The sequence below is a fragment of the Theobroma cacao genome, chromosome 2 (genome assembly GCF_053813885.1).
Source record: "Theobroma cacao isolate CCN51 chromosome 2, ASM5381388v1, whole genome shotgun sequence".
NCBI lineage: Eukaryota > Viridiplantae > Streptophyta > Magnoliopsida > Malvales > Malvaceae > Theobroma > Theobroma cacao.
The window spans coordinates 48328079-48342635 of NC_142640.1; the positions used below are offsets into that span (position 1 = coordinate 48328079).

At 37.4% G+C, this 14557-nt stretch overlaps 3 protein-coding genes across 4 annotated transcripts; 1 reads left to right on the forward strand and 2 right to left on the reverse strand.

Annotated features, from left to right (window-relative positions):
• On the forward strand, positions 1-3339 carry LOC18610134 (phytosulfokines-like). 2 transcript variants are annotated; one of them, XM_088804095.1, is made up of 3 exons: positions 1-350; positions 437-578; positions 3271-3339. In XM_088804095.1, exons 1-2 carry the CDS (start codon positions 222-224, stop codon positions 551-553), a joined length of 246 nt encoding a protein of 81 aa, XP_088660221.1. In that variant the 5' UTR covers positions 1-221; the 3' UTR covers positions 554-578; positions 3271-3339. The 2 variants fall into 2 exon arrangements, with proteins under 2 accessions (XP_088660221.1, XP_007045691.1); XM_007045629.3 differs by lacking the exon at positions 3271-3339 and having other exon boundaries at positions 5-350; positions 437-908.
• Positions 3340-4123: 784 nt separating this feature from the next.
• BZIP (basic leucine-zipper 8) lies at positions 4124-4942 on the reverse strand. Its single transcript, XM_007045631.3, has one exon. It carries the CDS (start codon positions 4855-4857, stop codon positions 4264-4266), a length of 594 nt encoding a protein of 197 aa, XP_007045693.1. The 5' UTR covers positions 4858-4942; the 3' UTR covers positions 4124-4263.
• A 7521-nt stretch (positions 4943-12463) lies between these two features.
• Positions 12464-14029, reverse strand: LOC18610137 (fe(2+) transport protein 1-like). Its single transcript, XM_018115178.2, has 3 exons — positions 13452-14029; positions 12921-13070; positions 12464-12808 (listed from the first exon to the last, which is right to left on the reverse strand). The coding sequence occupies exons 1-3, from the start codon at positions 14019-14021 to the stop codon at positions 12503-12505; spliced, it is 1026 nt and encodes a 341-aa protein (XP_017970667.2). The 5' UTR covers positions 14022-14029; the 3' UTR covers positions 12464-12502.
• Between the last annotated feature and the right edge of the window lie 528 nt (positions 14030-14557).

Sequence of the window (14557 nt, forward strand, 5' to 3'; positions counted from 1 at the left end):
GGTATTGCCAATCTTTTGACTTTTTGCTTTTATGATTTCAATGCTTCATTCATGGAACCTAAGGTGAATTGCCCTCACCAACAGTCGTACATAGTGCTACTAATATAAATGATGGCTGCAGCCCTGGTCTAGCTATACCATTACCCCCTATTTAGGCATAGCTCAACCCATTCCTCCGAGCTCTCTTTAAACTGAAAAAGGAAAAAAAAAAAGGAAAAAGCATGGCAAAGAGTAAGACCTTCGCGTTCTTGATGTTGGCTTTGCTTGTGCTATCTACAGCACAGAGCAGGCTTCTGTCAACCAGTATTCTGCAACAAAGTGATGAACCTCAGATGCCATTTTCTTTACCAGTAAGTATTGTTTCCTGGGAAATGATGTTGTTTTTGGTTTTGGTGGGCATATTTTGACAGGGGTTTTGTATGTTGACGATTTACAGGAATCAAGTTACAGTGATGATGAGTGCAAAGGTTTGGATGGTGAAGAATGTCTGATTAGGAGGTCCTTGGCTGCTCATACGGATTATATTTACACCCAAGAAAAAGATGAGCCATGATCCTCTTGTTTGCTTCTTTACTCTTGTAATGTTTTACCAATGGAAAGTAATCAAACTCATTTTTTGAACTGCTTACTTTTTGATGTTGATTTTACCATTCACTTAAACTCTTATGTACTCTATTCAAGCTATGGCCCTGTAAATTGTAATGAGCCTGTGTTATATGATAGGACTAAATATTTGAACACAAGAACAGAGAATTCAATCTTTAATTCTCATGTAGGCGTTAATTTTGTAATTGGCTCTTGATCAGGTCAGGTGTTGTACCATAAGTAAATAGCAAGAGCATGTGGGTTGATGGTGGATTATCCTTGAGATAGTGGGATGATCTGTCAAATTTCTATCATTAGGAAAATCTTTGGTAAAATATCATGATTTTCTAGTTGTAATTGTACACGGCTCCATTAAATATTCGAAATGAATTATTTCTTTTACAAAAATATATTTCGATGAACACATAAATTTAATTGTTAATATTTTTTTATTAGTTTGATAATGTGGTAATATCTTTTTAGATAATTTTATTTTTTATTAATTTTAAAAATTATCAAATTATATAAATTATAATTTTTAATTTTTAAAATTTTTTCTTTTTTATTCAAAAAAAAATTCTCTAACTTACCTTTTGTCGATCGGCCACCTCGAGATTAGATCTTCTGGTTGAAGAGCATCAGATTCGACTAAATTTTGCTCCCAAGGGAAACATTGATCTAGTGCGCCCTTGGGATGTGTGGCTAAAAGAGCTCGACCAAATCATGCTTCTCTAGGGAGATCCGATTAGATCTTGTCATAGGGTGATTGATCGATGTAATAAAGCATTATCAGTCGACTTGAGAGAAAAAAAAATAATAAATAAAAAAAATATATTTTACACATTTCATATTTACATGTTAACAAATGATGAATTATTTATTTTAAATATTAATAAATTCACATAAAACTACGATTAAAATTTTATGAAATTAGAGTATTTTACTCAAACTCTTTTCAAGTTGCTGTTCTCACAGTCAAAACCCAACCAATATCTTAAATTGGACATGCTAGGAAGTCATGGTCCAAGGCTCCAACCTTTAGTGGGAAGACGTGCTCTGAGAATTGAACCTAGTTTCTTCCTTGGGTCAATTGGGCACTTAGCCCTGAAGTTTATTGGGCTTCAGATTTTCCGAGAGCTGAGATCCTGAAGCTAACAGAACTCTTGCATGCATCAATCAAGACTGAATGGATTTGTCTGTTTTTATTTGAACAAAGTCCTTACTTCTGAGATCCTAGGACAAGTCCAATGCTTTGCTAGATACCCTTTCCTTGGCGCCGAAATCACTAGATAACTGAAAACTGAAATTGGGCTGGAACCCAGCACTACTAGTAAAGGATTTCAAGGCATGCCTGTTTCCGTTTTTTCACTGTCATTTTTATCAGTTCCAGACTTATTTAAGGAGTTATTAGTATAGATTAGATTGTTTATTTCATAGTAAAATAACATTACCATATTCTAATTGCATCCCTTGTTCACATTGTGAGGTGAGAGGAGTTCATGATTTCTTGCCTTCTAGGTCATAAGAGTAAATTTTTTTAGTTAGGTTACAGTGATCCTTAATGCTGTCCTTATTGCCAAGTGTCGTCTCTAGAACTGAACTATGGGTTTACCTGCTATCATCACCACCACTGATTGTTCAGGATGATTTAATACAATTTTCAACTAGATTATATAGATTTATGTTGACCTAGCAATAGTTCTCTTGGATCATTATGGTAAGGATAAGCACATTTGATTGCCTAGGAACTAGAATCAATCATTTAAGTTCATGCATTTAAGAAGTGCCTTTAGCATTCTTTCTTTTCATATTGATGTGTCTCTCTGTAAATGGTAACCAAGAACCATCAAGATGAGAAACCAAAAAGAGAAAAAGAAAAAAGGCTGACATGGGGTCATTGAATTTGGGGGGAACTGACTCTGCATTCTACAATTGAGAAAATTTTCCATTAAGATATACATGCATGTGGGTGTGTCTGTTCTTGTCCGTTATGGGGAAAAAAGAACAGCATTTTTGCGGTGAGTAAATTGAGTTTCAACTTAAGCCTCTTCAGCAAGATTATAAGTAGGTGACTAAAGTATTGATTTAATTTTATTAATGATCATTGTCATTACTATTTGATCCCACCAATCACCACATGCTGTTCATTATTATTGTTTGGATTCCTTATTCTGAAAAGACTAGCTTGAATATTGTACTGTACACTTGATATGCTGCTTAATCTGGATGGCCCATTGATCCCTTAAAAAAGATATTCTGATTCTTGAGCCCCAAAGATGCATTCTTTGAATTTTTCTGGAACTATGGTCTGATACTTTCTGAAATGCTATTAACTTTAGAATATCATAAAAGCAAAGCAGTTGAAGATTATACAAGAATCATGCAAATTCACAATCTCAACATACAGGATGGCTTATGATTTCATGGACATATTGTTGTGAGAATCAATGAAACTTAAGAACTTATTTTTGGTCAGGTAAACAGTATCGCACTAAGCAGCAGATTTGTTCACTGCTGTAGAGTTTTCAGCCAACAGACAGGTAAAGGAAAGGAACTATAAGTACCAATAAAACAATCATCCATAAAGATTAAGAGATGCGTAAATAAGAAACGGTCTAACTGTAGCCTGCATTACCTTTTTATGTGTAAAGAACAAACAAAGCCTGGTTGTTTCCATTTATGCAGAAACTGACGCCATGTCTTGGAAGATTATCCATAACATAGGTGCAAGCACGAATTTCACGATCATCCACGTAGCAACGAGAAAGCAACAGAGATATGGATAGGACTTACTAGTGCAGTTGGTTCTGGCATTCTGTAAAAGGGAACTGTTCAAGCAGCACCTGAACCGTAGGCTGCGGTTGATGTCGCCTTCATTTTGGTGAAAACAATGTAAGCTGGGTTGAACCCAAGCTAGGCAGGCAAATCGGTGCCCTCACAGAAAGCTGAAAATAGTACTTTTGGGTATGTTAGTGGATAGCCTTTTCAAATGTTTTGCTTGGTATAGTAGTTATTTGAATGATGAGCCACTACTAGCAGCACTTCCACCACCATTTGTCCTCTTGCCCCTGTTATTGTGAGCAACACTGGAGATTTTACTGGCTATGGGGCCTCCTTGTGGCATGACTGGATCCTGTTCACATAAGGGCCACCACTCTAAAAGCAACTTGTTTCTTAACCATTGTACAGGGCACATGGAAAAAGAAAAGAAAAATGTTACTTCCCCTTATGGCAGTAAAATTGTTGAAATATAATTCATATTAGGCGTCAGGATTTCTTTCTTTAGTCTCTCAGTGCTATTTACTGTTCTTTCTTTAATCCATATCTCAGGTGAAATTCTATAAACAGAGTTTGGTGGGGTTCGTAAAATGATTAATAGATAAAGGTCATGATTGAGTGTTTGATTTGTTTCTGATGGACCATTGCAGGTATCATTTTCACATATTATGCTCTGGAATGTTATGCGGCGAGAAGAGCTGCAAACAGTTGCTTCAGACTATGGATTGTGTAGGTGACGTATGTAAACCATTAAGCTGAGTTAGGATAAAATGATCAAAAGATGTTATTGCATGGTTTAATTCTAATCTCATACAGCTCAAACTAAGCCAAAAGCTTGATTAATAACCGTAGCAAACTGAGGAACACAGAATAGTTATATATGGCAAGATAGCTCTCATCTCAATGAAGCAAGTCTACAGAGTTAGCAATTGATTGGTTTGTTGACTCGGCTCTCAGGTGAGCAGTGTTGCAGGGAATGTCTTCCAGCTCTCTCAAAGCAAGAGAATAAGGACTACCAATTTTTAGGTCAGTCAGCATTTGGCGAAGATCGGAGGCTTCTTCCTTGAGCCTTGCATTTTCTTGAAGAACTAGGTCATGGCACTCTGATACATGATTCAGCTTGTCCATGAGACTGTGGTTCTCGTTGCGAAGCCTAATCACCTGTGACCAAAGTTCATCCAGGTGCTTCTGTTTCCGCATCCTTGACCTACGAGCAGATTCTCTATTAGATATCATTCTTCGTTGTTTCCTCTCATCGATGATGCTGAGCTGGTGCTCCTCAGCCTCGTCTGAAGTTGAATGATTGCTGATACTTGAAGACTGTGCAGTGAATTCATGAGCAGGCAGTGGGATGTGGGAAATGGGTAGGTTGCTCAAGAATCTATTGAAATTAAAATCTGGTATAGTATTTTGCATCATGCCAAGGTTGGCTGGAATCAGGATTGGGTTTTCTGGTGCTAGGTAGCGGAGTCCTGTGAGCTCACCAGGAATCATGGTTTAAGTTGTGAAGTCGACGCCTGAAACTGAAGGGTTGTAATGTGTTGCAGTGATTGTTTAGCCTTTGAAGGTAGGGGAGGACGGAATGAATGGAGAGCTTTTATAGGAGGAAAAGGGCTTCCGAGGTGGGCCAGTTTCAGCAACAAGTGTAACAGTATCAGGGCTTACAAGAGCAGAATTGAAACATTTATCATAAATATGTGAATGTGAACTGACAGGTTAATTTATCTTATTTATGAATGCTGTGGTAGCAGACGCACAACTCGCTTTACATCCCATCCATTATTTCTAAAAAGGCAACAATACTGCTACAGGTGTTGCAGTCGTGGGATAGTGACGCGTATGTCTGTATGTATGCATTGATGTATATATGCATGCATGAGATCAGGTGTGTGAGCACGCCATAGAATTTTAGATTTGGCTAATCATCTGGCATCTGATATGATGCTTAGAAGAGAGAAAACTTGCTGATATGGGAGTAATAATTTGAGTGAGGAATGTTTTAAAGAAAGAAGAAAAGGCAATTGAGAAATGGTGTCGAAGTCAATCTCAGGACATGTTTTCATACTTCAAAATTCTAGCAGGGAATAAGGCCTTGTGCCTGATGACGCAATGAAGTCCAGTTTAAAAGTAAACCATTAAATTAAACATAGTTTCTATGACTAATTTTATTATAATCAGATGACTCACTAGGCACTTCAAATTTAAGATTGGACGGTCCCATAAGAGTGCAATTATCTAGATATAGTTTAACATCAGGTACCTAAATCCCAGCAATCTCAGTGAGCAAAAAAAAAAAAAAAAAAAAAAAATCCCTGCAATCTCATTGTCTTTCATTTGAACTGAAACTGGGCAATTTTAACTATGATTCTTGTTTCTCTCCTGATACTTATGCTTGACTTCTTCATCTTTCCAGCTTTTCCTCTTCTTGGAGATCATTCATTTGCATATATGGATCCCTTGAGGCAAACTTTAATCCACCAAAGCCACTGGTTTAAAGCAATAGTCCTGATCAGTACATGAAGCTTTTGTTAGGAAAAGTTATCTTCCATCCTAATAGTTTAATACGTGCCTTGAGTTGCTTTTTATCTGATATGTTGTGTATCAAAAATTATCCCACGACATTGACTGAAGAACACTATAGAAGAGTTATCTTGCAATCTACGTGTGGGAATAGTTCAGTGCCTCTTAACAGGTTATCAATTTTGTTATTCTTTCATGACGTATCATCGATTGGCACGTTTACCATCTCAAGTACCCAAAGCACCTTTCTAAAGTAGTACTATTTATAACCTGAAACTAAGAAAATGGCAGTATCTTTGTCAGAATAATCAGTTTGTTTGTTGATGATTAATTATACAATATTGCTGGTAATCTATATCCCTTGAGGCCCACTTGCAAACATGATAAGGGAAAGATTAATAAAAGAAAGATCAGATAAAAAAAGTCTTGGCATATCTCAGAGGCAGCAACTTGCAAACGCATGTTTTCTCAGCTATTTGTTAATAGATTACCAATATTCTATCCACATCTAATTCGTTTCCGTGTTTAATAACACTACAAAGCTTATTTTAGGTGATTCCCCACTAAAAGGAACCGCTCTAGGCTGCTAAATTCTTAAAGAAAAAGACTAGATAGGAATTGGGGAGCAACTGGAGAATATGTTTCACTGCAAAACATCCGAAGAAGGTTAGGTAAAATAATGTTTTGAAATTCTGCACTACTTCTATATATAACGTTAATCAGTGCATGAATGCAAAGGGAGAACTGCTGTCATAGATAGAAATGATGACAAAAGATTATACTCGATTTACAGAATCAAGCCTTAATATTCCTACTGTCCTAGTCCTAACAGCTTTCTTGATGCCTTATTCCCTTCCTAGCTAGCCTGCGCCGACGTCAAATGCAGCAAAGTTATGCCCCACCTGTTATGAACTTGTCATTGCAAAAGCAGCTTCCATTGTCCTTCTTTTCCCTCATTTTGCACTATTAAAATATGGGGTCAAACTACAGAACTGCCCTTCAGAGGGGTAATATTTATCTCAGTGTTGTTTGACTAAGATGTTGTCGAAGATAGACAGGGAAGGGATTGTATAAAAAATGTTCCAACTTTAGGAAAAGGATTTGTTTCCTTCAGTTACTCATCAAGTACTCCAATTAACATAAAATTTCTCAGGGTTTTGAAGAATTCTGCTCTCCTTCGGGAGGTTTAGTCAGAGTACCAATGTGTGCTCAACTGTGAAAATTATGGTCATTGTCTTTGAAAATTATCATTCGCATGGATCATACACCTATTATGTAGAGTAGATGAAGAACCAACTTAGAGAGGTTTGCCTTATTCCATTATCTGATAGGACTAAGGGAATGCAGAGATTTGTGATCTCTCATGAATGGGAAATTTGGAAGCATTGTTAAAACCCTTCATGCAGATAATTATTTTTATGCTCCACACATACGAAAAAGAAGAATCAAAGCTAAACTTTTTGAGCAACACCTGAAAATCTAAAGCTGCCAAAAGGAGTTGGACCACACATGATTGACTGATAGTAAGTTTTGTGGGGAGAAAAATACACAAAGCTGGGATATGTCACTCCTACAACTTGATAGCGTGTGGGTACCATAGAATATGCTATTTGTGGAAGGTGAATGGCAAATTGGCTGTTCATCCATGATTTCAGGTGCAGAATATGAGCAACTGACATATATCACTAGTAATTTGACTAAACTGTGTGATGTAAGTTGAATTTTGCCCTGTTCATCAATTTTGGTGGTATCACTCACATTCCTTCTGCAATTAGCAGAATTTAATCCTTCACAGCACTGACCTGTCATGCCGTCTATACCAATTAGCAGTAATGCCAGAAAGCTGTGGCAACTATGATGTCAAATATGTTTAGATTTTAGGAAATGAGATGGGTCAAGAGAAGGACTAGGTCGCTACAAAAGCCAAATCATGAATATGCAAACACCTTTAGAATCACAACATGCATTCAAGCATACACCATACCAAATTAATCCTCTGCACTGCCAAAAATTGGACATCTTTCTTCAATACATGAAAATGCCTTGATTTGATTAATCATTGGAAAATTTCGAGATGAGCTAAGTTTCTGGGGTCCTACCAATTAAAGAAAACAACAAAAAAGTTTGAAAAGTAAAAGAAGAATTAAAAGGGATCATGAATGGCTTATTGCTTTCTTTATCCTCATACGTGCCTGGCCTAAGTTGTTGCTATAGCTAGTATGCAGACAGAGGAGGAGGGGCACCACAAATGTGAAAGAAGTGCTAGGTACGGAGGGGGACTGGATTTAACGCCTAATCCTTTTGGTGCCAAACATCATCTGAGAGGGCAACATAAACACATAATTGTGCCAAGTGGGTCCTTTTACTAGTGACCTTGTGTGTCTGGTGCACCATTCCTGCACCCAATTGCACAGCCCGTCAACTCAACCCAACATGAACTCTCTCTCTCTCCCTCCCACACTTGTGCCAATGTGCGTGGATGTGCACATGACCACATATTTTAACATGTTTGGATCCAAATTCATAATGAAACTAATAAAGCTTAGTTTGTTACATGTTAAGAAGAACATTCAGTTCTCCTAGTAAATTGTTGTTGTCAAAGCCTTAAATAAGTATGTCCATAGTTCAAAATTTGTTTCTAATTCTGGAAGCAATTAGGCCTCCCACACTCAATGATCTCATGGACATTGAAGTTAAACTACTATATTTCACTGTAAGGTGGTTTTATGTAATATCTAAATGAAAAAGCCTTTATCAAAAGGTGAATGAAGCCATGGCGATTGTAACAGGAGTGTCTGCTTTATACTTGCATATTGGCAAACAGTCATTCATCATGCATATTGGTTATGCAATATAGGGTGCATTACTTTTCCTACTGCCTCTGACAATTTTATTGTCTTAAACTATTGGCTACTTCAGTAATGGCAGAAGTCTCTTGAAAATTCTGTGACCACACAGGCTACCATATCAGCATCTGCTTTCAAATCTTTTTAGGCTTCTCCATCATGGAATTGCAAAAATTTTGGTACTATCACCTGTACCAAATGTGCACTGTCTCCACTTTCACCCCACTTAAACAACTCTTCTTTTTTTTTTTTTCCTTTCTTCCCTTTCCAATTCTTTCCTGAGGTCATCACATTTTGCAGTAATTGGTTCAAATAGGATAAGCTCATCATCATCTTTCCTCTTCTGCTAAATTTCATGATCCTCATTCCCCACATCTTATTAAAAGACAAGTTGCAATTTCCATCAGTTTTTCTTTACTGATGTTTTTCAAAATCTTCACATTTGCCTTCTTGTCATTGACACATAGTTTGTTTGTTGTTATAATAATAATGGTGGATGGTGCATTTAGAATATTCTGACTTGCACGCTTGTTTTCTAGAGCTGACGTAACTTTGTTAAGGTCTTAATCCACTAACAATGTGGATACTAAAGTTGTTTAGGTGCTTTAAAGAAATGTTTTAGTTTAACTAGTGATCTCCATATAATATATAAATGGATCAGTACTTGTTCATTATCCCTCTGGCTCTGGTTTAACAGTGCTATTCCTTGAGCTTTGACATTGCCAAGAGTTCCTACAGGAGCCATTCATCAATCATTGGATATTTTGTTCATGAAAGGATTGGTGTCCCCATCATATTCTTCCTAGTACAATCCTAAAGTCACAGTGTTGCCAAACTTGCAACCAGAAGACGTGCCACAGTGATCAATCTCTATCTATCAGAATATTCATCAATGATGAAGGTCCACACGCCTTGTGAATTTGTCTTGAAAGTTAATCCAATGGGAAGACCTAAGCTCTTACTGGTAACTCATTGGTCGCTTGCTTAGTGATCTCATGCCATATTCCCGAAAACGAATCAGCATCAAGAGGTTGATATGCGCGATCGATGAACCATCTTAGTATATTATTTGAATTTCTATGAGAATGATTAAGGGGATTCTCCAAGTACCCTGAGCCACAAGCCTCATTAGCCCCACGCATTAACCAGCCAAGTCACTAATGACATATGCATTTAAGCAATATGCTCATACCGGCTTTGTGGAGATGTGTGATGCTTTACTTATCATCATGATCATCACTTTTGAAACCTAACCAAAAAAGTTGCGTAAGCATCAACTTCAAAACTTTGGTGTCTCCATTACCAAGTATATTGCATCATGGGACGACTAGCTAGCTCAAGTTTCATAACAGTTTTCAGACTGCGAACCGATGTAGGGTTAACTAACCCATATATGGTTGTCTATATGTGAAAAGTAGACCATGTTATATCCAACTATGGTTTCCCATTTATGATCTTGCTTCATGATCTATTACAGTCCAAGATTGTTTTAGATATTATGTCTGCCAGTCAATTTACTTGTCCTCCAATGCTTATGTACAGAATTAACATATATATAGCTAGCAGACTGTACCTTATTCACAGAATAAGAAATGAAAAATAATACTACTAGAAAATAGCTTAAATTTCATTGTATTCAATCTCACTGTCCAAGCAATACAGAACATAAATGTGTCAAAGAGCAGCATGGCTGCTTTACCGCAACTGAGTTGCTGACCTCATTTTAGTGCATCTTGTACTTTGTACTGGCATCTGATACATTTTATCTGCCAATTAGTTTTCTTCTGTACTGTATTTTAAGTGCTTGGAGATTTTAGAATTTACGGCAGGTATACTTGCGGTTGACTATACGCTCGAGAAAGATCCAGGAAACAGGCTCCTGCATTATAGCTAATTCCTCACCCTCTTACTCCTATGGAAAAGTCATCTAGGAGCAAGAATGGCTCATTCACAGGGTATACAAAAGCCACTCACAAAGAGCCAAAAGCCATATGCGAAAGGTCTTGAAAGGCAATGAGTGCATTTTTGATTGCACGAGGGGACACTTTAGGCCTATTGGCCTCCCCATTTTCGAATGGGACAAAATTGGTTGCCTTGTATTATTTCCTTTCTCACACATTGAAGCATAATGGTATAATCATATAATATCAACTTTGTCCATAATTCTGCTATTGTCTTCTTTGTCTTTATACTTCTTTTGATATGTGGTCACTATTAATATTAGTTACTTGGTCCATCTTCATCTTTACAAACTAGCAATTGCTCTAAACAGCTTTAACTATTGATCCATCTGAACTTATGGATACACACAGAAACAGAAGCATTGTTGATATATAAGACTAACTTTTGACCCTGATCGATCCCTGCAAAGTCTAATGGATGATTCTGGTAGGTTTGTATGCAATTATAATTCACCTGTTAGGTACCTGTCAATTGATGTTGGGTAAGTTAGCAACTTGTGATATAACTCGAGGGGGGAAAAGGGGCTACTTAAAGGTTTCAAGCCATGTATTTGGCCAAGCGAAAGGTGAGTTATAACCAACAAACATAGGACAGCAAGGCAGATCAGTGACCAAAGATTGTAAATGGTGGAAATGGAAAAAAAAATTCCCATATGGCGAAAGCACCCTGTCTATATCATCGTTCTGTGGAGGTGTTTTATAAGCATTTTCTATTTATTTATAGCAGAATTCTGCCCTGATAGATTGCCAGGTTGCCCATCCTCGCACCAAAGAAATTTTCTGGCTGCAAGCTTTGGTTTAAAGACATCTACATCTGATGTAACGTTTAAACAATTTTAATTATAGCGATATTGACAAATTGAAGTTTGCAAACTGTTTTGATTTTAGTTATGGACCTGGAATGAGCCGTGAAATTTGTCATCATTATAATAGGAAGGGTAATGGTTTGGTGACAAATTGAGAAAACGAACCTAGACATCCATTTTCAAGCATGTTGCCAATTCCACTGGTAGCATCAAGAGGAGCTGACCCTAAACAAAATCTTTTTGGGTTTCTTTTGCTGTTAATATCTGCAGCTGAGCTCAGTGTAATCAGGAGCGTGTAGGCATGCACTTTTCCAATAGTTTCTCATGCTCACTGTCTTAATCTAGGAACTTTTCAACACTCACCTCCACGCTTTTATCATGTCTTGGTTGCAGGCATGTGGCCTCTGAAACAAAGCCTATAGAGCCTCAAATCTATTCCACTTTCTTGAAAACTTTACTGTGGAGCTACAGGGTTGAAATCAAATACGCCAAAATTGCTTTCTTGGGCCACAAGTGGGTTGGGAACCTACATCATCCAAAATTCTCTGGATCCAGGCAAATGTTATTATCATTGATCCTAGTCAAGACCAAATTCCTGGTTGATCAAGGGGTTTATGGTTTAAGGATTTGGTGATTGATTAATTGTGATGTAACCAAATTTACTCGATCAGAAATAAAACCATGTTTATTAGTATGATATATTATTTCTGAGAAATTTTAGATGCCCAAAAGTTGGAAGTATTTTCTTCTCTCTTCTGCAATAAACCAGGCTCAAAGTTGTTTGTGATGACTGTTAGGCAGGCAAATTCTCCTTTTCTTGTTCTACTTTGTTTTTCACATACTCCTACTACATATTAAATCTTTCTTGACTTGGTTTTTTTCTTGTTCTTGGTCAACAAAGCAAATTACACTAATATATTTTCTATTTTCTATTTTCTGAATTCTGAAAGATGAATTACCCAGTAGCAAATTAAAGACATGGTATGTTGAGCACACGAGGAACTGGCTAAGCCCATTTTGCCATCAATGACATGAACCCAGCACCAAGCAACACTGCCATATAAGACCAAACCTGGAGCTTCATATTTGTTTGAAGCCTAGGCCCCATAAAATCCGCTGCCAGGAGATCCACCAAAGCCATATAATTCAGCAACCCTGCTGAGCTAGCGTTTAGCAGCCCTACAACAATGAGTTCAGTTGGGCTGGTCTCACTGTAAACACTTGACAAACCAATTCCTAGAACAATTCCGAAAGGAGTTGTGGCCGAGAAGAAGAATGCCATGGTTGCTTTCATTTTGAGCTCATATTCAGCCTGAAGACACAATGTTTATTGATAAGAGGAAAAAACCAAAGCTGCATGGACTAGAACAATCTGTAATTGAATGAAAAAATGGTGTTTGTGAGAGACTGGAGAGTTGGATCACCTGTAGTATGCATCCACCTAGTCCCATTCCCTCGAACATTTGATGGAAGCAAAGAGCAGCGATGAGTGATCTTATCGTGCAATGATTCTCAGAGGCTCCCATTGCAAGACCAATTACCACCGAATGAACTATAATTCCCAACTCTAATACCTGCATTTAGCAAATCTATGTGATTATATGCACAATGCTGGAAAACCAGATAACGACACCTTCGTGGACCAAATTCTGTGACATAAATTATATATATGGATTGATTAATCAATGAAAAAGCATTTTGGTTTGCTTCTAATGAACACTTAGAAGCCTAAAGACACACACATTCAACCAGAAACTGTCCAAAGAGGTAAATGGTCATCTACAACAAGTTCACTTCAGAAAACAAAGAAAATTTGGTGAATTTATATTCTCATTAAAACTGTTACAGGGGCAACGAAAATTGAGTCAAGTTAATCTAGTTTGTTGTGATGATTGTCAAAAACAAGAAGATTCTGCATTACTACAACATTTTAGGATTCAAAGTTTCATACATACCTGAGCAATAACTCGACACCTTAACAACTGTGATGCTTTATCATTCTTCTCAACTGCATGGCCCTGTCCTTGTCCAAAAATCTCTATTTGTACATTCCCATTTTCCAGTCCCGCACCATTGCCAGCATCAGCCACTGAAGCTTTAGCACAACGTTTCTTGTATGTACTCATGGCAAACGAATCCACCATGAGGGTCACCAGCGCAGCCAGCATTGCCGCGAAAGTTGTGAAAGGGAACTTCCTCCACGGATTCTCAGGCAAACACTTGGACATCAAGTCGTTAAAAGCATCCGGTAACACGTGCATGTACCCGGTTGCTAGAATAACACCAGAAGCAAACGCCTTGACCACAATGAATAAGTCCCTTTCGGGTCTAAGCGATGGCAATAGACGAGAAAACAATGGTGAGCACACACCAATCATACTAGATAATAAGATTGCAACAATGGCAATGATTTTCAGCTTCATGGATTCTGCCTTGTCTTGGCATGCATTTTTGGATTCTGCTTCACATTGCCCCGAAGCAAGTGGAGTAGTCGATAACAAGATCATGGTAACAACAAGAAACATGGGGAGTGCATGGAAGTTTGGAACTGAGGCCATGCCTGCCAAGATTTTTGCAGTAACTCTTTAGTTTGGCTCCTTAGGATTTTATATTATGTTGGTAATAATGAGGGGTTGGAGGAAATGAAATATTTTGTTTTGCCTATGATTACTCATGTTTAAGATTTTGCCTCCTTTGACACTTTCTAATTTAGTTATATTATATGTTAAATGTCTAAAATGTCCCCCCTTGTCTTGCAAAATTTAGGTTGGAAATTGTTGATTGTGTGGTAAATTTAGTGAGAAGGTTGGGGTAGTTTGATAGCTTATAGTGGAATATAGAAAACTTGTGCAGGGCGTGTGTCCTGTGTGACCCAACCTCAGACTTTCCAGACTTTAGACTTTTCTAATATCATTAGAGCGCGCACACGTCAGACATCAGGCTTTTGCTGAGGTGGAAATTTTTAATTTCATGCAATAATAATTTATATGGATTTTGTCCTAGAAAATTTTACCTAAGATATTATTCTCTCTACACTCTTTATTAAAAAAAAATTTGGGCA

Bases quoted from the DNA above. Each gene is read 5' to 3' on its own strand.
- LOC18610134 (XM_088804095.1), top strand. From the start codon at position 222: ATGGCAAAGAGTAAGACCTTCGCGTTCTTGATGTTGGCTTTGCTTGTG. The intron at 351-436 runs GTAAGTATTGTT...GACGATTTACAG, and splicing joins AGATGCCATTTTCTTTACCA to GAATCAAGTTACAGTGATGA.
- BZIP (XM_007045631.3), bottom strand. From the start codon at position 4,857: ATGATTCCTGGTGAGCTCACAGGACTCCGCTACCTAGCACCAGAAAAC.
- LOC18610137 (XM_018115178.2), bottom strand. From the start codon at position 14,021: ATGTTTCTTGTTGTTACCATGATCTTGTTATCGACTACTCCACTTGCT. The intron at 13,071-13,451 runs GTATGTATGAAA...TGCTAAATGCAG, and splicing joins GGTGTCGAGTTATTGCTCAG to GTATTAGAGTTGGGAATTAT. The intron at 12,809-12,920 runs GTGATCCAACTC...TTGTGTCTTCAG, and splicing joins TAGGTGGATGCATACTACAG to GCTGAATATGAGCTCAAAAT.